The sequence below is a fragment of the Falco cherrug genome, chromosome 5 (assembly GCF_023634085.1).
Source record: "Falco cherrug isolate bFalChe1 chromosome 5, bFalChe1.pri, whole genome shotgun sequence".
NCBI classification, from domain to species: Eukaryota; Metazoa; Chordata; class Aves; order Falconiformes; family Falconidae; genus Falco; species Falco cherrug.
This window is the reverse complement of record NC_073701.1, coordinates 35,660,733-35,684,579: the sequence shown is the minus strand read 5'-3', so window position 1 is coordinate 35,684,579 and position 23,847 is coordinate 35,660,733. Positions and strand designations below refer to the sequence as shown.

At 47.3% G+C, this 23,847-nt stretch overlaps 1 protein-coding gene across 1 annotated transcript in view; it reads right to left on the bottom strand.

The window, feature by feature from the left end:
* The window catches only part of CACNA1I (calcium voltage-gated channel subunit alpha1 I), a 91,664-nt gene that overhangs the window by 19,363 nt on the left and 48,454 nt on the right, over window positions 1-23,847 (bottom strand). Inside the window, exons 9-24 of the mRNA XM_027816077.2 lie at window positions 16,584-16,735; window positions 15,779-15,964; window positions 14,952-15,069; window positions 14,309-14,464; window positions 13,751-13,841; window positions 11,608-11,810; window positions 10,095-10,511; window positions 9,079-9,179; window positions 7,887-8,010; window positions 7,003-7,071; window positions 5,877-6,061; window positions 5,422-5,548; window positions 4,205-4,330; window positions 3,637-3,726; window positions 2,458-2,650; window positions 1,199-1,350 (exon numbers count right to left, since the gene is read on the bottom strand). Coding sequence (XP_027671878.2) covers window positions 1,199-1,350; window positions 2,458-2,650; window positions 3,637-3,726; window positions 4,205-4,330; window positions 5,422-5,548; window positions 5,877-6,061; window positions 7,003-7,071; window positions 7,887-8,010; window positions 9,079-9,179; window positions 10,095-10,511; window positions 11,608-11,810; window positions 13,751-13,841; window positions 14,309-14,464; window positions 14,952-15,069; window positions 15,779-15,964; window positions 16,584-16,735 — 2,490 coding nt within the window. The remainder of the gene's footprint in view (window positions 1-1,198; window positions 1,351-2,457; window positions 2,651-3,636; window positions 3,727-4,204; window positions 4,331-5,421; window positions 5,549-5,876; window positions 6,062-7,002; window positions 7,072-7,886; window positions 8,011-9,078; window positions 9,180-10,094; window positions 10,512-11,607; window positions 11,811-13,750; window positions 13,842-14,308; window positions 14,465-14,951; window positions 15,070-15,778; window positions 15,965-16,583; window positions 16,736-23,847) is intronic.

The window sequence follows — 23,847 nt, the reverse complement described above, 5'->3', positions numbered from 1 at the left end:
TCCTTCTCTGCCACCAAGGACCAGTGGGCAGTGGGCAGCATGTGGTGGTACTTCATACTGGAAGGGTTTGAGGTGCTTTGGGAAGATTCTTTAGCAGAACCTGACAGCAGGCTGACATGGCTGGACCTGCATTCCAGTGGAAGGAGCTGAGGAGTAAGGAAGAGGAGTGACTTGTTCAGGAACAAAGGCCTGATGTGAGGATGACAACAGATAACGATTGAGAGTTCCTGCATAGTAAAACTGGGCACCATCAAGGGTAAGATAAAAGCTGGGTAGCTGGGCAAGAAACAGAGGAGCCTGGCAGTGGATTTGAATAAGGATGGACAGATTCAGTTCTGTATCAAAGCTTGAGCTATCTCGAACAGCGCCTGCTCAGACACCAGAGCTGTCACCTAAACCAAGGGTCTCCTGAAGAGAAAACTGAAATGCCACCAGGAAGATGTCATGATGAATGCTCTGCCTACATATGGAGGCAGAAAGCTCCTTTGATATGTGCAACCATTTTTTTTCCATCAAATGCATCGAGAGCTTTGCCAGGAACACTAGAGGTACATGGTCTTCCCCAGCCAAAGGATAAAACTTACTTGGCCTTCAAGGCCCTTTACTGGGAATCACCCCTTGCAGCTGAGAGAGGCTCTGCTCAGCACTTTGGCCCTGCAGCCTCTCTTACAGAAAAAAGGTGGCTCAGAAAAGACATCTCATCCCACGACATGCAGCCAGCCAATCTAGTCCTCACAGCGCAGGCCACACGGCAGGGGAACTGGACTAACGTTTGGAAACCTGATGCAAAGCCTGAAGCTCCCAGGACACTGGTGCTTCCACCACTCCTCTTAGGACCCAGGGGAACACACAAAAAAGACCAGGCAGCTAGATCTGGGTGACCCACATATCTACTTAATAATACAAAGCACAAAGACTTAATTGCACCATGCTTTCCATAGGCCCAGCTCTTGCTTAGATGCCTTCTCTCTATTGATCCTAATGGATAACAAGTGTCTGAGTAGGCGCTACCTGTCTGGATACATACAAAACTCTTCACATACTTTTGCCCACTACAATAACGCTTGCAACACTTTAATGGTATTTTTTTAGAGACACTCAAGTATCCTACCTATGCTGGCGGGCAGTGGTCATCAGTGAGCTGTAGCAAAATAACATAACGACTACAGGCAGGGCTTATCCCCATGATCTCACTCACCACAGGCTGGTTGTAGTGCTCCAAGGACATAGTGACCACGTTGAGGCAGATGATGAAAGTGATGAAGATGTCCAGATAGTGGCTGGTGCAGACCGAATGAATAAGGAGGCGTATGGGGCAGTAGGTAGCATAGTACGGCAAACGCTGCGCCTCTTCAGTGGAAAGAGGGAGACGGGCAGAGTTAGGAAGAAATTGGAATAAAGAGAGAAATGGGTAAGAAACACTGAGAGGGGAGCAGGCATAGGAGTGGTGATAGGTGTTGAAAGAAAAGGGAATGAAGTTGGGAGAGAGAAAGAACAGAAAAGGATAGGTAAAAGACAGGGGACAGGGGAAGGAGGGGAAAACATGCAAAAAAGAAAAGCAGAAGTTGGTAAAAAAATAAGTAGAAAAAAAAGACAAGAAAAGGAATGCTAGAAAGAAAATCTGATAGTCTATGTTTGTGGGAATGGTGCTAAATCAGCATTTCATGTCTCGACAAATTAAGATCACAAATGATAAAAGGGAGCAGATGGTTCCAGGAGAGGCCCCAGGGTGTCACAGGAGAGAGGGAGAAAACTGGAGCAAAAGAAGAGAAAGCATGCCCACAGGCTGTGAATGGAAGAAAACATCAGTCTGGGGTAGTAGGGATGATTTCTTGGGGCAAGTATGCTTGCACAATGTTTGTCTAAAGGTAATACAGAAGAGGACAGAAACACCAGGAAGGGGCTTGCTTTACCACAGAGGGTCTGGGAATCCAAGGAGTGACACTGCAACATTGATGGAAAGAGCCAGGAACGAAACACAGGGGTCTTCCTCTCCCCCCACCCACCCCCCACCAACTCCTTCTTTAAATTTGGGTTTAAATACAAAAGCTAGTATGTCCAGGTCTTCCCCCAAACATCAGCTGGGTTGCAGGAAGCTCAGGTGTGACTATCCCAAGCCCAGGAGGTGTACCAATGCATGCACACCCTGTGTTGACAGTGCATGCCAGCACATGCATGTAGGTGGTTTTGGTACATGTTATCTCCTGAGGGGCAGGAAGCTAAAATCCCAGCAGCTTCCCCGGAGTCCCAGCAGAGCTCGTCAGCCATCCCTCTTCCCCAGACCGCCCCAGTGAGGTGCATAGCAACATGGTAGTGGCACGCAAAGGAAGGCTGAGAGCACAGCCAGAAGTGATGCATTTTGGAGATCGGTCCATCAGGAAAGAAGAAGAAGAGGAGAAGGTTTTTCTTAGAAAACCTTGGCCTACGAACCAACCAAACACTTAGGCTGTGTCTTACTCCTTCGCTTCTTCTCCAGGCGGCGCAGGCGCTTCTCCTCCCGCCGGCGCGCCTCCTCAGCCTCCTGGTGCTGCCGACACTTGTGGAAGTTCTCCACCACCACCCCCACAAACATGTTGAGTACAAAGAAGCTGACGATGAGGAGGAAGGAGATGAAGTAGAGGAGCATCCAGGGGTTGTTGTTAGTCACTGGCTGGAGGAGGGAGGAGAACAGAGGGGGTCAATCAGTTGGATAGTGGTGGTATGGAAATGATGGGGGTGGGACATGCCACGGTGACTGGCTGCTGGGGAGGTGGGGAGGGCTTATGGAAATCAGGGGAGTGAGCTGGGAATAGCTGGGGCTACAGGCAAGGCAGTTCATGATTGCCTGACTGGATTTCGGCCACAGCTGGCAATTGATAGAGTGGGTGGGAGCCAAGGGCAAGGGTCTGCCTGCACAGAGTCACCCACAACTCAGGCACAGGCACAGCTCCATGTCTAGTACAACACCAGTATGTGGTAAAATGGGTGGTCCAGGTACCAGGAGCACCTTCAGCCCAAGGGCAAGTAAAGAACACATCCGCACACCACCAAAACAGCAACAAGACTGAAATAGAATGTCATTCAGGATCAGAGAGAAAGGAGGCCCTGACTTTGACTGAGTCTCCTGACAAAAAGCCTACAAAACCAACAGTGGTGCACCTTGTGCAGAGGTTCAGAGGTAAATAGAGCATTATCCCCAAGGTTTAAGCCTGTGGCACTGCATCCCATGGTGGCAGGTACCTACACTGGACACTATCAAGGTCACTGCCTTAGCAGTAGAGGAATTGGGATGTAGCAGGCAGCAGCCCAACAGCCCATGCTTTACAGGGTATTAAAATAACCATCCGTGGGCCAGGAGGGAGTCAGCATGCCCAGAAGGGCACACAGCATTGTTGCTCCATCATCACAAATAGATCAAGGCCTGCTGTGAGATCCAGACTGAGTAGAGAGTGAGAATTACTAGACACCCACTGCACCTCCCTGCATGGACCAGTCATGACCCTGACCCCTTGCAAATAGGTAAGCAAAAGATTCAGAAGAGCCCTGGGAGGGGGTCTTGGTTTGAGGGATGTGTCTGAAGCAGGATGTTAAAGCATGCTTCTGCCTTACTAGCCTGAGGAAAGTGAAAAAGGTCCTTTCACAAGGAATTATTTATACCTGCTGGTCAACAGCCACAGCATCTAGTCCATTATACATAATATTGACCCAGCCATCCTTTGACGCCAGAACAAAGAGGGACATCAGAGCCTGCAACATACAAAGCAAAACAGATGTGAGGCAGGTGCATCTGGCATGCTGGGGGAAAAAAAATGTGGTTTTATGCTCTAACACACACAACATTGAAATATTCTTCTTGCCTGTGTCTCTGCACACATCAAAACCTGCTCCTTCCCCCGTGGAGGGGAGGGAGTTAGGGACAGGAAGCCATATGCAGCCAGACCAACCAGAAGAGAGAGGTTGTGAAAAACATCTGCTTTGCAGTAGGAGGAAAAAGAAAACCAAGCTCTCTGCTGCCACCACTTTTCCCCACAACCTGTAAACATCATCCTGATACCAACCCACTAGTGACACAGCTTCTGCATGAATACCCATGCCACATAACTACTGCTCCTGGCCCCGGAATCAGCTCTCCAGGCACTGCACCTATGCCCCAGGGAAGGGTATGTATAGGGGGAGACAAACCCTGTGCTAGGTTCCCAGAGACAGGGGCTGCAGGTACACTCACCTGTCCCAGGTTGTCAAAGTTATATTTGTGGTGCACCCACTTGTAGTTGGCGGCCATGCAGTCGGACCGGTTGGTTATGTTCCTGATGTCAACTCCCAGGCAGTGGTAGAACTTGCCCTTGAAAAGCTGCAGGAGGGGAACGACCCCATCAGACCTTTTCCCTACAGGGTTCCCCATGCTCCCTGGGATGTGCAGAAGCTCCTGAGATGGTAGGTGGGCTGCAAGCCAGGTGAAGCATGACAGGTAGGGAGGACCACCAATGCAACATAAAGCACAGGCTCAAATATTGCTAAGGAGCCAGGGCCACCTTCTTAAATGCACACCTGCCTTTTCAGCCTCCTCCATTGCCCCAGGTCAACAGTTACTGTAAGCCCTTACCATCTGACAACCTTTAGGGCAGCTTTCCGGGTGCAGTTAGAGCCACTAGCCCAAAATGAAAAAAAATAATCTTCTGTTCGGTCCCCAAGAGTAATCTCCCCTCCCAGCTTCACAGTTACTGAAAGAGCTGATAGGAAAAGAAGACCTCAATTGAGGGTAAAGAAGCAGAAAAAACATCCCCTGCTTCTCAAGTTCTTTTTTTCACAAAGCTGCGCTGCACTGCTGTGGCTCTTCTGCCCAGGGCTCCTTTCCCCATATGGAAGGTACTGGATTGTGCATTTGTACAGATGCATCAGAGCAGACTAAGTATAGCGCATTCCCTGAGATGGAAGTAACGCCCACGCCCTTGCTCCTCTGCAATGCAACAGCCAAAAATAAAGAGGATTAAATAAAAAAATAAAAAAAGGTTGTGGGTGGATTTAGGGCTCAGAGTGAGGGGAGAAAGAGAGCTGACTGGAGGCAGGGTTTGTGCAAGCAGGCACCGAGCTGCTTGCCCTTGTGGTGTAACATGGATGTGCCCGGCACACCCTGTGCTATGCCAGCCCTGGACTCTCCCTATAATGCTGACCCAAACCCTGATCCAACTCCTTCCAGGTGTGAGCATCAACTCCTGTCTCACACATCCAGCAAAACCTGGCACATGGCTGTCCTTGTCAATGGCTGTAGAGACATTATGGTGAAAGACAGCTCATGGAGGAGGGCAGGTGCAGAAAATTTCCTGGCTTGCCTGTCCCTCCTGCTCTGCTTGGCTCCCTGTGTCTGTCGCAGCACCTGGGGGTGCAGGTGCCTATGGCAGGGGTGGGGACACAGGGACTGTTTGATGAGCAGTAACAACCTACCTGCACACCCAGGATGCCAAAGATGATGAAGAAAGCGCAGCAGATGAGGACAATGTTTCCTATGGGCTTGAGGGAAGAAATGAGCGTCTCTACCACCAGCTTCAGGCCAGGGGCTCGGCTGATGACTCTGGAAGGGAAGGAAGGGAAGGGGTGACAGAGGGATGTTTGGCCTAAGCTAAGCATTTTCAGCAGCAGCAGACCCCCACTCTCCCTGTGCAGTGACCCAGCATTAGGGATCCCTCTCCTGTGACCAAAAAGCTTCTTTTGTCCCATGGGTTCGATGTCTGATGAGGTACCTCCTGGGCCAGAGCCATATGGCTAAGAGGAACCTCCCTGTGGCTTATGGCTTTTCAAAGACCACACTTCACCTGGCATAGCAGGATCTGATTCTGGGACATTTCCCAGGGGGGCCTAGTGGGAAGAGGGGACCAAGCAGGGCTCAGTGGGGCTCTGACCGGAGGGGACGCAAGGTGCGCAACAGCCGGAGGACTCGCAGCACTCCCAGGATTTTGGCGCCACCAGCAGAGGCCACTGAGACCACAATGTCAATAAGAGACACGAAGACCAAAAAGCCATCCAAGATGTTCCAGCTGCTGCGGAGATAAGCCTGATCCCCAAAATACAGGCCTAGAGAGACCACCTGCAAGAGAGGGGAGAGGAGAGGTGGTTAAATGGCTCATGTCCATGTTGCCTGGTAGAGGGCAGCTGTAGAGAGGGGGGGGATGGGGAACAGTTATCAACTCCATGTGACATTGAAGTGTCATCTCATCATCTTTTCTTTTCTCCTGGATGGCTATGAAGGAGAACATCCATGGGGAAAGTGGTGGCACATAACTCCAAAAATAACAGGGCCATGGTGTCTTCTCACCTTTCCTCTGCCTCCCTGAGCAAGAGCACACTGTAGGGAACACACAGAAAACCTTTCCCTGCCATACCACAGACCTGGGGCAAGTCTCCCAGTCCAGAGATCATCTGGGAAGTAAAATCAGGCACCAAAACCTGTACTTTGGCTCTTAAGGGAACAGTTTGACTCTCAGCAGTTCTCAACACCAGCAGGTGCTACAGAAGTTGTTGGCCTTGGGGAGAGCTGAACACCCTGTAAATCACAGCTGTAATTCAGGTATGAACTTTAGGGTTTAACTTCAGGCACTCAGTTTTAAGGGTCTTTCCCAATCACAAGAGGCAAATAACAGGATTCCCCTATTGTTGTGGAGTGCTTAGACACCTATTGAATAATTGTCGCAACTAAGGACTTGTTACTAAGATTGTTATTATTTCCCCCATTCTTGCTCCAGGGGAAAGGGAACGGACATTTGACATCATTACTAAATCATACCTGAAGGCAAGCTATTCCTCCTCCTGGATACTAAGATTCCTTTGGATTTAAAGCCTACTGTAAACATCCCCTCCACAGGATGATGATCCCCAAGAGGGGATTCAGTATCTACCTTTACCAAGGTAGAGGGAAGGACTGGCACACGGAAAAGATGGAGAGATTTTAGAAGGGTGCTGAGCAAACATGAATCATGTTGTTCCTGACACCGGGGAAAGGCTCTGAGCTGTTCATCTCCAGTAACTTACCTTCAGTGTCATCTCAGCTACAAAAATTGCTGTGAAAATGTAGTTGGACACAGTGAGAAAGATTCTCTCCTAGAAAAAGCAGAGAAAGGCCTTAAATATATCTTGACTTCTTGTTACTCTGTCATGCCTCTGATGGACTTGGTATCTTTTGCTTTCCTGTGAAGGGTCTGAAGGTTGAGGAAATAAGAGAGGTGCCCTTGGCAAAGGTGACTGCTGGGAAACCTTTAGCTCATACTCATACACTCAGTGCTGTGCCATAGCTGGGACAAGATCCTGCACAATTCTGCAAGAGCACAGTGGATGGGATTTGCAATGCATCCTGCACATTTGGTTTCAAGGTGCTGTCTGTTCCATTCTGCTAGTGCTGCTCAGTCCTGACCTGCTGCACCGACCTGGCACTCCTTCCTGAAGGGCTGCTGAGCACTCACCACTCAACTGTGTGTAATGCAGTAAAGTCTGGGGGTCAGCTAACAAGCAGAAAACCCCATTTCAATTGCCAGCTTGAGTCATCTCCAAGTTGGCTCAAAAGCAGCGTATGTGAATGATGACATGCCATCCTCACAGAATGGAAGCGTTACTACTATCTTTTAGTTCCTTGTTCCTATCCTTTGTCAGTCATCTCTTAACTGCAGGTGCCTGGGGGACTTTTACTTTCCAAGAAGTAGGCAACTAGGATTACTGTATCATAAAGTGAGTGGCCCCACTATAGGACCCTGCAGGGGAAGTACACGCTATGCAAATTACTAATACTTGCGCATTTTGAATACATGAGTGGGAGCTGGTGTTTGATGCTGAAGTTCTTTCAGAGGTCATACCAGCGCCACGAACACAAACCTCTGTCAGAGGCTGTGCTAAAAAAGCAGGTGGGAGCAAATTGTGCTCACCGTGCTTCTGTGTTCAATCTGCGGTCTCTCCAGGGCAATGGTGATGCAGTTCAGGAAGATGAAGGCCAGCACAACATAGTCAAAGAGTTTGTGAGCAATGACGGTTTGGCAGAGGAGGCGAAACCTGCAAGACAGTTCCAGCAGGCACTTGAGCCTTGAGAAGAGCAAAGTTAGGAGCTATGAGAACAGAGAGGTCTGGCCAAAACTGAGCTCTGACATAGCAGCTTTCCTATCATTGACACTGATGTCCCTTGCCATGGCAATATCCTAGGGTGGCCCATGGTCACACAGGGAGCCTGAAGCAGAGCATGGACAGAGCAAGGAGCTGAACCTTCACCCATTGCCCCCGTGCTAGAGTGGTTTCCTAACCACTATGGCTCTGTGCTCTTCTCTCTTGCTCTGTAGAGAAGAGGCTGAGTTTGAATTTTCCTTCCAAACTCACACTTTGTGCCATGCCAGGACAGAGGCCACATGCTGAAAGCTTAGGAGAGGTGGGTAGGTTTGCAGTCATGGGGACCACAATTCTGTCCACTCTGAAAGACACTGTACCCATCAGCATAGGTGTCACACAGAAAAAAGAGCTCTCCCTCATAACCTGTAATGAAACCCACTTCTTTTCAAGGGGCAATACACATGGGTGAGAATGCTGTTGGCTGGGGTACACGGACATTTTCATTTTGCTAAAGGGGTCTTCTCACCAGGAGAATTTATCCAAAATTTCTTTTTTTCAGGCAAGAAGAGTTCTAACTTTGCCCTAAAAGATGTAATATGACTGCTGGTAAGTTGGTACTGGGACTGAAAGTGAAATGGAGAGACTGTTCTGGTACCAGGGGAGGAAATATCAGTATTATGGAGTTGTCAATAATATATTCCTTCTCCTTTTTGGGTTAATGTTAGCATTCCCTGCCTTGCTTTGCTATAAATATTCATGATTACACGAAAGAAAAATGGGATTCTCCAAAAGGAGGGAAAATTACAACAGCTATTTAGGATTCTCACCCTTCCTTTCATCTCCAGAATCAATGAAGAAAAATGTTGTTTGGCTGTAGAAGGAGAGATGGAGGAGACAAAACACATTCCCAGCTTCTAAGCTTAAAGTTGCAACCTTACATGCAGCTCAGGGGATGTGGCCAACATGCCAACAGAATCTGCCCCATCTTCTCAACCCTCTCATTGCAAAAACTGTGCAAACCTGTTTTGTGGAGAGAAGAGATATATGGACCAGTCTTCCCGTAACTCACACCAGTCTGGCTTATAGACTTCCATCATCTTCCGTATGCGAAAGCACAGGCTCTGGAGGAAGGCAGCAGAAACAAGTGCCACTGGTTACTTCCCACTTGCCTGAGAGGCACTCTTACTTTCACACCTTACCCCAAAACACCATTACCTGCAGTTCACCAGGTGCACTACCTGCCTTTCTCTAAGACCTCAAAGAAGGAAATGAACTCAAAGAGCAACAAGCCACTGAAAAGGCAGTAGGAGATGCTTTGCCAGGGCCTGTTTACCTCTTGGCATCTGCTTTTCTCCCCAGATCATTACAAATAAAACTGCTGGTGACCTTTCTAGAGCAGGATGTTGTCCATGATGCCTTCTCAGAGCTGTTGGAGTGTCTCTGTGACATAAAGACAGTGTTTCCTCGCTACCCCAGCTAAACAAGAGGCCAGGATAGGAAGGCCTTCAGTTGGCACTTGGGCTTGGAAGTAATTTAATTTCATACAGCATCTGTTCAAAGTTCTACTGACCCTCCCTCCGCTTTTTCCACCCTTGGATCTGCTCACAGATTGGGCACTGTGGTCTCCCAGGCTGGCACTGCAAAACTGACTTGCCTTGTCTCTTGTGCCTGTGCTTCCTCCCCTGATCTGCCAGTGTTCCCCCAGCAGAGCTCTCGCTGCTCACACAGCCTGACCTTACCGAGCCAGTAGAAATCACTGGCCACACTGCTCTGAAACAACAGCCCCCAAATGTCCACGCATGTGCCTCACATCTGCCTTCCTCACACCATCCACCTGTATGACTGCCTTGCAGGCTGCCTGACAACGTGGTTTGAGCCTGTCGGGGCCCAGAAGGTCCCATCTGCATTCAGTCTGCTGTACTTAAAGCACCATTGCAAGCTCTCCCATCCACATGGCAGGGAGACTGAAACTCAAGGCTTTAAGGTTTTCCACAGTGCTGCAGTGTAACCCCAGGTTCCCTCCACTGAATACTCACATAATCTATCTCTTCATCATCCTCTCCCTGTTCCTTGCGATTGTTCATCTTGGGGAAGATCTCCTTGGAAATACTGGGCATTTTGCCATTGCAGTCTTGATGCTCGCTGGCCCCAGATGCTGCTCCCAGCTTACAGGTCACTCTGTGGCTGGATGTGACCGAGGCCAACTCCAGCAGGTCACCAGAGTCTTTGTTGTCCAGGGAGAGTGTCCGGCGGTGATGAAACACCCTTCCTGTCCCATCCGTCTCCCCATCAACCACCCTGTGCCTTTCTCCAGACAGGAGGGATTCGTGCTCAGCAGAGGGAGGTTTGTGCTTCAGGCTATGTCCCCGGGCAAGGCTGTTCCAGCTGGAGCGACGGCTCCCCCAGGCTCCGCTGCGGCCCCAGGCACCGTAGTGGGAACTGCGGGAGCTGGACTGTAAGAGAGCGGTACGGGGACTCAGCGACTCCAGGCACAAGGAGGGAGCATGCGATCCTATTTCAGATCACAGACTTCTCCCTGGGCCCCTAAGCCAGGAGGTTGCCATTTTTCAGCCGTTGAGGGAGTTGCATGGTGGGAATTTAGCAGCAATCTCTGTAAATCTGACAATAAATTGATAATGAGTTAGCAATGGTGTTGGCTGTGATTACTTTATAGCACCATCTGTGTGCAAAGTACTTACAGGGAAGGTAAATAATAAAGCCAAAGGCCAGGTGCCTGATGTTGTTACCTACACCAGCACAGAGCAGGAATAAAGCTCTCAAAGAATCCAACTGGCATCATTTTACACTGCCCTGCGGTAAAGGATTATACAAGGTACAGAGCGATGGATAATCTGACACACCATCTGACACACACTGCCAGCTCTCCCTGTTTAGAAGTAACAGTGGCACGAACCCTTTGAGCACCAATGCACCCCCAAAAGCTCTGTATGTCAGTGGGCAGAAAGCCCAGAAGCTGACATTACAAGGTGGTCAGGTCTGAGATGCATTGGCTGGACAGCCAGCAGTGCTTGAGGAAGTGCTAAGAGGCAGCAGGACCTGCTATGGGGAGCTCCAAGTCAAGATTCCTCTCTTCATTGTTACAAAAGCTTCCAGAAAACCCATCTGTTATGGGACTTGGCAGTTCTGGCATCACCCAGATACTCCTATGCTCTTAACACTTATGGCATCATTTTGTGTCCTGTGCTCTACAAAAAGAAGGAAACAGCAAGGTGACAAAATGTGTTTCATTCTAAGAGGGAGACTGTCTCCTTAGCGCTCCCCCTCTCCAACCAAAGGAATACAAAAGACCTGAATCCCACACTTAATGGAATATACATCAACAAACTGGAAATAGACTTCAGTAATTTGGAAATTTAGATACATAATGTGACCTTCCCTGGCTTCCTAAAGACAGGCAATGGGCTTGTGTTAGAAGCCTACAGCACAAGTGCAATCCTCCACAGCCATCCCCAGATGATGGCAGAAATATAGCAGAGTGCTTGGACTTCAAAAGAAGGATGTGACACACATTTCTACTCACTCACTCACCAAGGACCGTTGGTCATAGGTCATTCTCCCCAGAGACATCACACTGCTCTTCCGGGAGCCAACAGCAAGACGGATCTGGTCGGGCTGCAGGGAGTTGCGTGAAGAGTTAGTGATTCCCCCAGCACCCACTGGTGGGTTGGAAGAGGGCAAGGATGGGTCTAAGTGTCCATTAGGTGTCACAGGAATTGCACAGAGCTTGGGATCTGGGTGGAAAGATGCAGAAAGAAGAAAAAAAAAAAAAAAAAGAAGGTGGGTTCCTCACTATCCAGTGACTGTTTCGATCTAAGCTGTTTAGCATGTTAGCAGCAGCTAACAGAATATTAACTGTTCAGCATCAGTCAGCATGGATTCTGATTTAGGGTGCTGTGGCAAAATCACACTGGGAAGACTTTGAAGTAATCTCCTCAGTCCCCAAAACTGACGGCAGCTCTCCTTGGGGCCAGACAGACGAGCAGAGTGCTGGTCAGGCAGACTCAGGCTGACAGGCATTCCAAGAAGCCAAACCCTGGCAGCAAGGGGAGGAAAATACGCTTCTGCATGCCAAGAACAGGCACCTGCATCTTCAGGTCTGAACAAATACCACCGACTGTCAGACAGTCTATTTAAAAGCAGTTAGGCTGAGACACTGAGGAAGAGACTAAGATATGGGGAGACCTGCAGCCATCTATGTGCTGGGGTCACCTTTAAATTTTGGCAATCATACTCTTCATCCCAGTCTATCCTACTGCACTGGGCCCCTTGAAATGACCAATTACCAATTATTGACCTTGAAGATCCAGGACACTTTGGAGGGGTATGTTAGGTTCTGTGGATGACCATCAGCATTTGTCAAGATGGATGGAGAGGATGGGGTACTGGATTTTAATGCCTGAAATGACTGGAACAATCTTTTTTGTTTGACCTGTTGCATAATGAAGGTCACATATCCTCACCTACATGCAGCATCACAGCCATGAGTTCACCGAAAAGCTCCATAACTTTTTCCTGATCTGCCTTCCTAGTGGTTTAGCTCCCTACATTCAAGGTAAACTTTGATATGGCACAGCCATGTAACCCAGGATCAGACTGCTGTGAGAACAGCTAAGTTGCAGCAAAGAGCTGTGGCAAGCCAGTACTGTGGCCACTGCCCCTTTCTGCAGGAGCCGCATTTAAGCTCGGACCTGTGCCTGTGGTCCTTGTCTGGGTGAGTATGCTTGTGCCTGTCCTTGCACCTTGCTGATCCTGATCTTGCCTCACCATCTGGACTGCTTGGCTTGACCTTAGACCTGGCTCACCACTGTGGACTTGCCTGGCAATCACTGAACCATTGGCTGACCCTGACTAGTATCAGTGGACCTGCTCTGCTCACCTTGTGCAAGTATTGTGCCTTTGTCAGTGTGGTCCTGCCTAGCTGTCACTCCCTTCAGCTCCTTGCTCACCATCCACTGCAGAGCAAGCTACTCTTGCTGCTCCCTACCACCAAGTTCTGCCTGAACTATAGTATCTCTTGTAGAAAGACTTGCAGTCTTCATGGAAAGACTTTGAGGGGTGGAGGTCTCACATGGTAGTTTGTAGGCAGGCTGTTCCAACAGTTAATTATCTTTCCTTAAAAATGTGGCTTTTTTCAGTCTGAATTTGTCTAGCTTCGGCTTCCAGCCTTTACAATCTCATTATGCTTTTTTTTCTGCTCAATTAAAGAGCCATCTACCATCAGAAATCTCTCCTTATGGTCGGCACTTACAGCGTATGTGATCGAATCACTTATCTGGTTTCTCTAAGCTTCATTAGCCTCTCACTAAGAGGCAAGACTTCCAGATTTGTCTGAGTCCTTTTTAATGTGTTGCTATCCCCTATTCAAATGTGGGTCCCAGCTTTGGACACAGTGTTCCTGAAATGGTGCCCCCAAAGCTAAGCACAGGCAGTCTCACTTCTCACTCCTAGCTGCCATTCTGTAGGTTGTTCAAGAACGGCTCCCCTTAGCTATCACACTCCTTAGGATGTCAACACGGCTCTGTTTTTGTACAGACAACACTACAAACTAGCGTAAAGTTCAAAATGAAACCTAGTAAGTTATTGGAATTGTATTTTCTGCAGAATCTGCTCTCAGATTTCTCACTAAACAGCAATGGAAGATAAGCAAATGAGGCTGTTTGACCTATTGTACCTGAGCCTTCCTGGTCCTCTTGGAACTGATCTAACTCCTCCATGTTTGATGAACTCTGATCTTCATCTGAGAATGACCGGTTGGCATCACCCTGGAACACACAAATTATGAAGTTGGGAGCTCATAAACAGAACAGAACATTTCTTCTTGTCTTTCATTGCTATAACAACTGTTAAATCTTCCTTGGAAGTGAGGCATCAGTATGATCACTGGAAAGTGTCTCACGTGACCTGGGATGGCTGACATACTGTGTTCTTGCTTTTGGAGAGGCAAAGGACTCACCCTAGTAGAGCAGGGCAGGGTCTGTGGAAGAGGATGGAAATTGTGAACTGCCTTCCAGAGGGCTTGTCTCTTTCCTTGCAAGGATTAATTCTGTCATCTTTGTAATCTTTTTTTTTTTTTTTTTTTTAAAATGAAGCCCACTCTGAACTTAGCAAGGGAAATGACAGAGGCATGATACTTTGGGAGTCCTCCAGCCCAGTACCCTCACAGTTTCTCAGAAGTCTCCTTTTTAGCACCTCTATTCCTCCTCCTGATGAAGTTCTGGTGGCAACTCACCTCAGCCTGGAACCCCTCCACGAGAATGGCTACCAGCAGATTGAAGAGCACGTAATTGCCAAATGTCATGAGAGCCACAAAGTAGAGGGATGCCCATGGTGAGGTGGAGGCCATGCCATTATAGAGCACAACATTCCAGTCCTCCTGGGTTAGGATCTGCAACCAGGAGCAGAGGCCACATAAACAAGAAGGAAGAACACAAAGGGGATTCTCAGAAAAGGACAGTGAAAGGATACACATCAGGACCACAACAGGCCTCTTAACTTCCCCATAACCACACACTCACTGCCCACTGTCACTGTCCAGCTGCTGTGCTGCCCTGATAACATGAGCTGAACAAGAAGAAACAGGAGCGACCATGAGGGCAGTCATGTACTGAGGTGATGGTGTTAAACTGGGAGTTGCCACAACAGGAGCGACCTTTGCAAACTGTCTCCTAGGAAGGAAGAAGCATCCCTGTCTGAGGATACACCAGTTGTTTGGTTACAACGCACAATTGTTCCTCCAAACATCACATGCCGCAGTCTTTTGCGTGGTCTTTTGTGTTGTCAGGAGCAAGTGCGAGGCTCCACAATGAGAAAAAGCTCCTCCTGATCCTCTCTGCTTTGCCCTAGCCCACCTGTAGAAAGCAAAGTGGGATCACCTGGAAGACAGTCACAATGGCCCACAGCAGGGAGTCAAAATTCTTCCGGTCAGGAACTGTATCTCCTGTGTCTGTCCTGAGGCTAAACTTGCAACCAAAGATGTGCATTCCCAGGATGCTGTTGGGACAAGAAGTGGAGATGGTGTCAAATTTAAACATCTCTGCCATCACAACCAGCTCATAAGAGTCATTCTCTTTTCCTCACAACAACATAATGCAACACCACTGAGGCAAAGGGTAGAACACCACAGCCAGACCACTGGGATCTATCCATCACGAACGAGCTGTGTATTGCAGCTCTACAGCTCACAAAAAACCCTTGCTTTCCCTCTGTACTGCCTCAGTGCTCATGTACTCCCTCCAGCCTGCCCTTCAGATCTATTCTCTCCATTATTCTTGTTTGCTCTGATTTTTCTTCATCTCCCTAGCACTGCATCCACTTTGGATGCAACAGACTTTCTTGGTTGCTTCCTATCACCCTTCTGCCAGAGTCAGCCTCCAGACTGAACTGCTCCTGCAGCCAGTGTTGATTCCCAAGAGACTTCACCTATCCTGCAATGGGACATTATGCTCAACGTGCACATTTGGTGGCAGCATTTCTCCACCCTGTCCAGGCCAAATCTTCAGCTGCTGAACCCAGTTTAGGGCAGCAGTAACCTCAGCCCTTATGAACAAATAAACTTTTGTCAGTGCTCCCACATGAGGAACCCACATGAGCCTAGAGCAATGGGCAAGACAAGCCATGCAATCACGCTCTGAAGTTGCTGTCCACATGAGCCATACAGTGCCTCTCCAAAACACTAGGAGTCAACTAACTGCCTCCTCACCTGAATATAAAGATGAAGAGCATGAGAAGCATGCAGAAGGTGGCTACGTTGTCCATAGTCTTCATCAGTACCACAAGCTGGCGGCGCAGCGCAGGCATGAAACGCACCAGCTTCAGTACCCGCAGGAGGCGGAAAGTCCTCAGCACAGAGAGGCCCCCGTCCGACTGGCCGATGATCTCCCAGATGCTATAGCCCAGAGAGGCACAGGGAGCACAAGGGACAAAATGAAAGTCAAGTGAACAAACAGAAGAGAGAGAAGAGTAACAGCATTAATCCAAGTTTTCACCTCTGTGTTGGCAGCAAGTATAAAGGGGTCAGAGAGAAAACTTGTCTGAGCAAGATATAATTAGAAGTATACGCTATATGTTTATACTTATGTGTAGAAAGCTGCATTTCTCCCTTAAGAATATGAAATAGCACTGCCTGTGGCAGGAATGAGGAAAGGTTTGCAGCATTCAATTCCAGCAAGCCAAATTCTTCTACCACACACTAAACCTTTGTAGCACCCTTAATTTATGCATTTTTATATTCCACAGCTAAAATTTATTACGGACTTACAAGGCAATTGCAATTGCCTTCATGCTACAGAGGAGAGAACTGAGGGGCAGAAATGTTATGTGGCTTGCCTAGGGTCACCACGTGTTGGGAAAAGACATCTTGGTCTCCCAGTCTTTGGCCTTGTGTATCAGCTCAGCTCCCCCTAATATAGCTGCTAAATCCTTTTTGAAAAGGCACAGTAAAATGTGCAAGCTCTACAGTACTCTTTTCTATGTGTATTTCAGTTGATCCCCACAGCCCTTGTCACCTGATGATGACGATGATACTGTCAAAGATGTTGTAGGGGTTGCGGAGGTAATCAAAGAGACCAAAAGCAGCAAGTTTCAGGATCATCTCCAGCGCAAACATGCTTGTAAAGACAACGTTGCTGATCTCCAAGATGTTGGTCAATTCCTCTGGCTGGAGAGAAGGCAAACTGAGAGAGTCAGAACTGAAAGAACCCTGAAATTATGGGGAATAAAGTGCCAGTGTTCCCAGAGGACAGGCTTTGTAGGAAGCTGTAAAGCTCCCATGAGTGAGATTAGAGGGGCGCAGGATAGAGCCACTTGCACTCTAATTCCTTTGCACATTTACTACCTTCATCATAGATTATGTCTCTAACAAATTCTTTTACTAGAGGTGGTCAGGAGCCCCACAGCCATTCACACAGCCACAGCTGACCAAGCCTCTCCCCATCCCACTCCATACGCTGGTCCCCCGGCTAAAGGCTGCTTTACTTTGTGCAAAGAACTTGAACACATTTTGAAGCAGGGCAAAAGTGGCTCATCTGTGGTCAGCTTCTTTCTTCAAGGACTTCTTCCTCTGAGGTTTCCACAGGTAGATCACACCACTTTTTGCTCAAATTCTGAAAACATTTGGCTGATAGGGAAACAGTTCCCCATCTTCCTCTAAACCTTATGGCACTTCTCTGCCCCTTTCCTCTCTTATTTTTTCCCTTCCCCATTTTTATCTCCCCTGCTTCCCGTCACATCCTTGGTATGCACTAGTCTTCCAGTCTTGCTGCAGCAGCCTTTTCTCATGCCTCTGTCCTGAAAGTGGTCTCAATAATTACCCATGCAAATATCAGACTGGCTTAATAAAACAGTGAGGACACGTACACTGCTAACACCAACCTGTAAGGGACAGGAAGAGCAGGAACAGAGTGAGGAAAAGATAAAAATGAAGGAAGAAGAGAAAGGCAGATATACAAGGTGAAAACTCCAGGGATGACACAAGATGACTGTGTTGAAAGAAGAAAGGAAAAAAAAAAAAAAAAAGAGGAAAAAAAAGCAATCTGACCCTGCCTTGGACATGCTTTTCTGTTGAATCTGACATGTCTTTCAGCCCCTGCGATAAGCCTTATCCAGCAGAGACCAATGTGTTTGTGCTTATGAAAATGTTTTAATGATTCCATCAGTGGAACAAGCCTAAGCAAATTAAATTACTCCTCCTTTTGGTTTCTGAATTCAGTGTATGCAGAAGTGGAAACTTCTCTGACAAGGTCAGGAAAGGGTCTAGATTGTTTCCTCAGGAATGATGAAACGTTGCTGCAGAGGGAGACAGAGGTTGCACTGGTGTCATTGATGAGGGATGTCAGGGTATTGCCATCCCCTTTGAAATGGAGGCATTCCCTGCACTGAATTTGGGATGGATTCATCTGCCCAAAGTACTTCTCACCCAGCTACTAGGACTGAACCAGGCCAGACTGCAAGGGCTGAGGTCTCAAACAAGGTCAGATGCATGAGGGACAACACATACGCAAGCCTGCCCATGTTTGCACATACTCAGACATACACATACATAGCTCAGGAAGACTTCCACAGTAATGGCAAGGTACAAAATGTTCCCAAAGAGAAAAATTTTCTGCCAGTATAATGGGTTGCATCTTGGGGACAGGTTAGAAAACCCATGGCCTTCAGACTGCACAAGACTGCCAGGCCAGTTCATCTGGCTGTAGCATGCTGCTGGCCATCACCTTCCCAAGCAGCAGCTGGTGGGGACCCGCTCCAGATGAAGGTGTGTCATCTTCCCAACCAGAGGGCCAAGGCATGGCAGCTCCAAGGCACTTCTGCAGGGCTCCTCTGGCCCAAGTTTCCATGTTTACCTTCGGGCAGGTATATCACACCTCAGACAAGGTTACATATTTGACATTTAACCTACTGCATCACTGAGCCCCAGCTCCAAGTCTCCGACATGAGTCTGATCCAGGCTCTGTGGCAGCAGGTAGTACTGCTCTCACTGTTTGGATACCCATGCCAAAAAGGTGGCTGAAGACTCCTCTCTTCCTTCGCATTGGTCTGAGCTATGCCTGGCCACCAGGCCACTCTTTCAAGCATCACATAAAATGGATGAGAACAAGAAAACTTCACAAGCCTGTTGTTCAAGGCAAGAGACGACAGACACTCCTGGCACTGTGGAAACAAAGAAGTGAGTCCCTGCAGGCCAGAGCCAATATTTTTATCATGAATTCAGTATTAGTTCCCACTGGGAAGGGGAGTCATGGTCTTTCCCTGATGATTGCAAAATTGCTGCTTTTCTGAAGGGCAGTCTTTGTGCTGGCTGTGCCTGCTCTTTATTCAGCTAGTGGAAGGGAAGGTGAGAAAGGAATGTGATTCTGGATCTGACCCTCCCCCTGAAGCTGGGGGCTGCTTTAACCTCTGCTCTGGGGCCCCCAGGGGCCCAGATCCTCCTAAGAGAGCAAATGGACTACAAACTGCTCCTCACATCTGTGGATTCTCACACCCTTTCCTAATTTCTTGCACTCTTCATTGCAGCTTTTTATTGAAATACTCTATTTCTTTGAAGTCAAAAAAGGGCAGATGGCTCAATTTCCATCCATAATTACATTTGAATAACAAAACCATCCTGAAAATGAGGGGGAAAGGAAGTGAGATAGGAGCAGAGAGAGAAAGAACGAGAAAGTGCACGCGGGAAGGGAAAGATGATCACTTCACAGAGAGCCAGGCAGTAATGACACTTGCTGGGAACATGAGGTCCATATGCTAAACAGAGATGCCAATTTCAGCCTGAATCAAATGATTATGTCAGTGAAAATGAGCAATGTAAAAAAGTGACAGGCTATGATGGTGGATTATCCTCCTCTCTGCTGTCCACACATTCTCTCTTGTGCTGTCGTAGGGAGCAATTGATGTTTGAAAAGCCATACTTGCACCTTACTTGTGGAAAAGGTCACCTGTTCCCTCACCTCTCCTTCCCTCCCTGACATCTATTTCTCTAGTCAAGCCTCCACCTGTTAATCTTTTTCTAATGGGCCATCAATCAGCCCCAGCAAAGCATCCTTCCTAGAGAGAGGGGCAGGAAAAGGAAAGGGAGATGGGCAGAGAGAAGGCAGCGAAAGAAGATTCAAAACGCAACGCTGGAAAAAAAAAAGTAAAACACATTCACTGACACACACAAGAAGTACAGAAGGAAAGATTTTAAAATACGGAGTAGGAAAGAAGTAAAGGCTGTGGAAGGAAGTGCAACACAAAAGGAATGAATTCGGGGGGGGGAAAAACATTAAAAAGATAGAGGAGCCATCTGGAAAGACACACTCACTGGCTGAAGGCAGATCCTGCATTGCAGCCATTTCTGGAGATACAGATAATTTGGCAGAGTGCAAAGACCCATCAGCTGGGTGCCAGGGTGGCAGCGTGGGGGCCACCAGGGCCTGTACGCAGATGCCCTCGCACCCAGGGCAGTGTGGCCATGAGTGACAGTCGACAAGGCTGTTGGCTGGGACACAGCTGGTGTGGGGGCATCTCTCTGGCCAGGGAATCGTGAACTTGATGAAGGGGACAAGCAGACAGGGAAGTGGTTCTCTCCTTTTTGTCCTACTGACAGATGGGATCTCCAACACAATGAATGTGTCACTTCACAGTTGTGAGATCCCCAGGCTCCCACAGACAGTACTCAGGCATTTATCATCAAAACCATTAGCAAGGCTTCCTTCTCCCAGGCCACCAAGGTTTACCTAGAAACTGTAAATTGAAGTTTCCACAAGGAAAGGCCTGGACTGAAGGGTTTTTTAGTCCAAGAAAAAACAGGGAACACCAGAAATCTCCCCACAAGAAGTCTGTTCGTATTGCCAAGCCAGGATAGACTGGTTTATGCATACACTAGGAGAGAAACTTGAACAAAACTGTGGGAGCTGGGTATTGGATGAGGAGGGTGGCTTGAAGGGGAGAGAGATCCCAGGGTGCAAAGCATGCTCAGAGCCACTGTTTTAACCTGACTGGTTCACCTACTCTGCATATGGATCTCTTTCCACATCCATGAAACTACCTAATCCACATCTTCATGGCATGAAGCGCTTCATCCCTAACGAAGTACATCAAATACTAAGAGTGAAATGTGTAGCTCAGATCTCCTTCAGAGCTCCTGCCCAGTGACCAGGAACCAGGACTGAGGCAACAGAAGGTAGCAGCTCAGCTTTTTCCCCCCTTTTTTCTTATTAACGTTGGACTTCATGTGTCAGACTAGACCAAAAATGTAATTAGTCCATTATCTGACAGCAGCCAGAAATTGCTACAACACAGGAAAGGTTAAGAATATGCAGACCACATGAAGCCCCTGCAGGAGAAGTTTCTCCTAACCAGGAGTAAATTTGCAACTGTCTAGAAACTGAAGAGTAATTGATGTGATCTATGCAGACCAGCCCTACCAAACCATACCTGCACATCACTGCCTCTGAGAACATGAGAGAGAAATATTCCACAGAGAGGTCTCTCCATTCCATTTTTACTCACCATTTCAAAGTCAGTTGACAATAATCAGAAAAGTCATAGAAATCACCCATGGAACATACCAACCAGCTTTTACTTTCTCTAATCACTACCCCACAACCAATGCAGGATTTCGTGATGTCTTGTTATAACCTAGTTTTACAAGACTGAAGTAGCATGCTTTCATCTACAACCCCAGGGAGACTGTTCCATCATTTACTAAATGTCAGTATGATGAGCTGGCTTGGACATTTGCTGAATGTTTCTAACAAGCAGCAAATAGTAAAAAGAGAAGCAATAACTTTAAAATATGAATTTGTGGATGCAATAAATGCTGGTATAAAGGGAAATCACACAGGCTAAAGGATATGAAGGTACTGATCCACAGGGCTGGACTAGTTAGAAAACAAGGGATCGCCCCTTGATCCACACAAGACAGACCTCATGAAGTATTGATCTGATGTACAAAGGAATACTGTAATTAGATACTAGAGAAGATAAACCAAGTTATTCAGTAATTGTCTCATTGGCTACTAATGGCAAAGAAGCTTGAGTTCAACAGGCCGTTCAAGAAATGTATGGGAAAGAGAGCCTGGGACATTCAGCTGGGACCAGCCTTTCATCCTCATGCTGAATATGGGAGAAAAGCAAGCAGCACCAGATCCTCTATGAATATTAAGAAAAGTAAGCCTCTTAAAAGGATCCTTCTGGACAGCCATGAGCATCTGATATTTTCTACGCTGGATTTTAAAAATAGGCAATTCCAGTAGAAGCAGATCTGATGAACTGCAAAAACTATTTCAAGCAGGACAAAGCTTGAAATGATGGATTTTGGCTTGTGCAATGTCCCAGCAATATCTGGAGGCCTAATACTGAGGGTATTACATGATATAATGCACACTGATGGATTTGAATAAACTTATCTATTTACAAGTGATAACTTGTGATAAGCTTAAGGATTAAAAATGACTCACAGCAGTGCGGTTTGTCCCAAAATGAGTTGATTTCCCTTACAAGAAATGCACAAGGAGATGGGAAGCTGCCTTGGCCACAAAAAAGGGACGGGGCAAGTTAATGAATGAATAAGCTAAACAAAGCCAAATTCTAAGGTGATTTAGATCCGAGTAAAGTGATTCTTGTTGCTGAGGTTAAGTCTCCTGGCAGAAAAGCACTGTGAATATTAAACCCCAGAACTGTAAAAAACAGATAATTTTAATTCATTTTTTTCTTTCTGTTGGTCAACGCTCAGGAATCAAAGGCAAGACTTGCACACAGGCTCTGTTCCCCAGGTTCCTGTGTTTCTGAGCCTGAATCTTGTGCCTGGCTCCTGCAGTCCTTCTTACCCCTTAACCAAATGGTTGGTGGATGCTTTGGTCAGCAGGCCAGCTCACCTGTGTACAGTCCATGAACAAGTAGAGCAGTGAGGAGCTGATGGACATGCCACGAGCTGCTCCCACGACTGCTCAAACCTGTGACACCTTCACACATTCTCTTGCCCAGCCAGATATGTCCCCAGAGAGTGGCTGGGGTTGTGATCTCATGTGCACCAGAAAATAAAACCTTGAGTGGTCTCTATACACATAAGCTGTGGGCCAGGAGACATTCATATGATAAAGTAGCTGAAGCAATAGAAGCTACTTCAGTCATAGGAATGGTGTCACCCTGCAAATCACAGATCTCTCTGGGCAGAGGGGTTTTGCTGGATATCATTGTGTGAAAATACGTGTTTCTGGGAGGAAAAACAACAGGAAAGAGAAAAGGAGATAAAAGAAGGTGATGAAGCACCAGTCTGAGATACACTTACAGCATGGCTTGAGGAAAACTGAAAGAGAGCAAAGGGAAGTGCAAATGCCTATGTGCTTTTGAGTTAACTGCTGACTGAAGAGGACCTGGAATTCATGCTATGGTCTGAATACACATGTTTTTAAATCTCCTTGTGCCAGGGAAACAGGATTCAGTATACGTATTCTAAATAAAAAGTCTGTACCACATTTTTCAGTTATGATAATTTGGTTGACATCTCTTTCTAGTAGAAACAGCGTGCAGGGTCGTAAGGTCTTCCTAGCTACTTTGTGGATAAAAAGTGATAGCATAACTCTAAGGATGTGTCATTAATATAACCTGCTACTAGAAACCTCAAGGCTGCTGGCAGATCCCACTCTTCTGTGGGCTGTACAAACACAGCAAAGGCTGCCTAGAAGGGCTTAAATCTGCACACATAATAGCTAGAACATGAGAGTGAATTCTCTACCTCCAGCTCAAATATTCCTCTGTTAAACTCTTAATTCACACTGTCTCCAATAAACCAAAATGAACAATGGCTCTCCCTGCTTGGTGTTCACATCTTTAAAACATCAGTGGGCAGTTTTCATATTGTCCTGGGTTCCAACCCTTAGTCATCTCTCTGCTACGTGATAAATACATTGCTCTTTTTTATCTGTTTTTCATGAGTCAACCCCTCCAGCCTCTTCTTCATTCTTCTCTCCTCTGAGCTCCTGTCAGTATTTTTCTGGTACTGAGGCATCCAGTGCAGTTTTGCATTCTGGGATCAAATTAAGGTTTCCCATCCTTTTATCAGAAACTAGCTGGGCTTTGAAAAATGGTCTAATGCTTGGTACATGGGTGGGATCCAGACATCTGAGGCTTCAAATACTCACTCAGATATTATGTTGCCTTAAACAGGGAATTTAAGATACTCTGGGTCTCCAGATATCTCCATCCTGATAAAGTACAGCACAAATCTGAGTGCCTGGCTTGAACCAGACTCACTGCCTGTCTCTTTGCTGCCTGAGACTGCATTCAGGACTA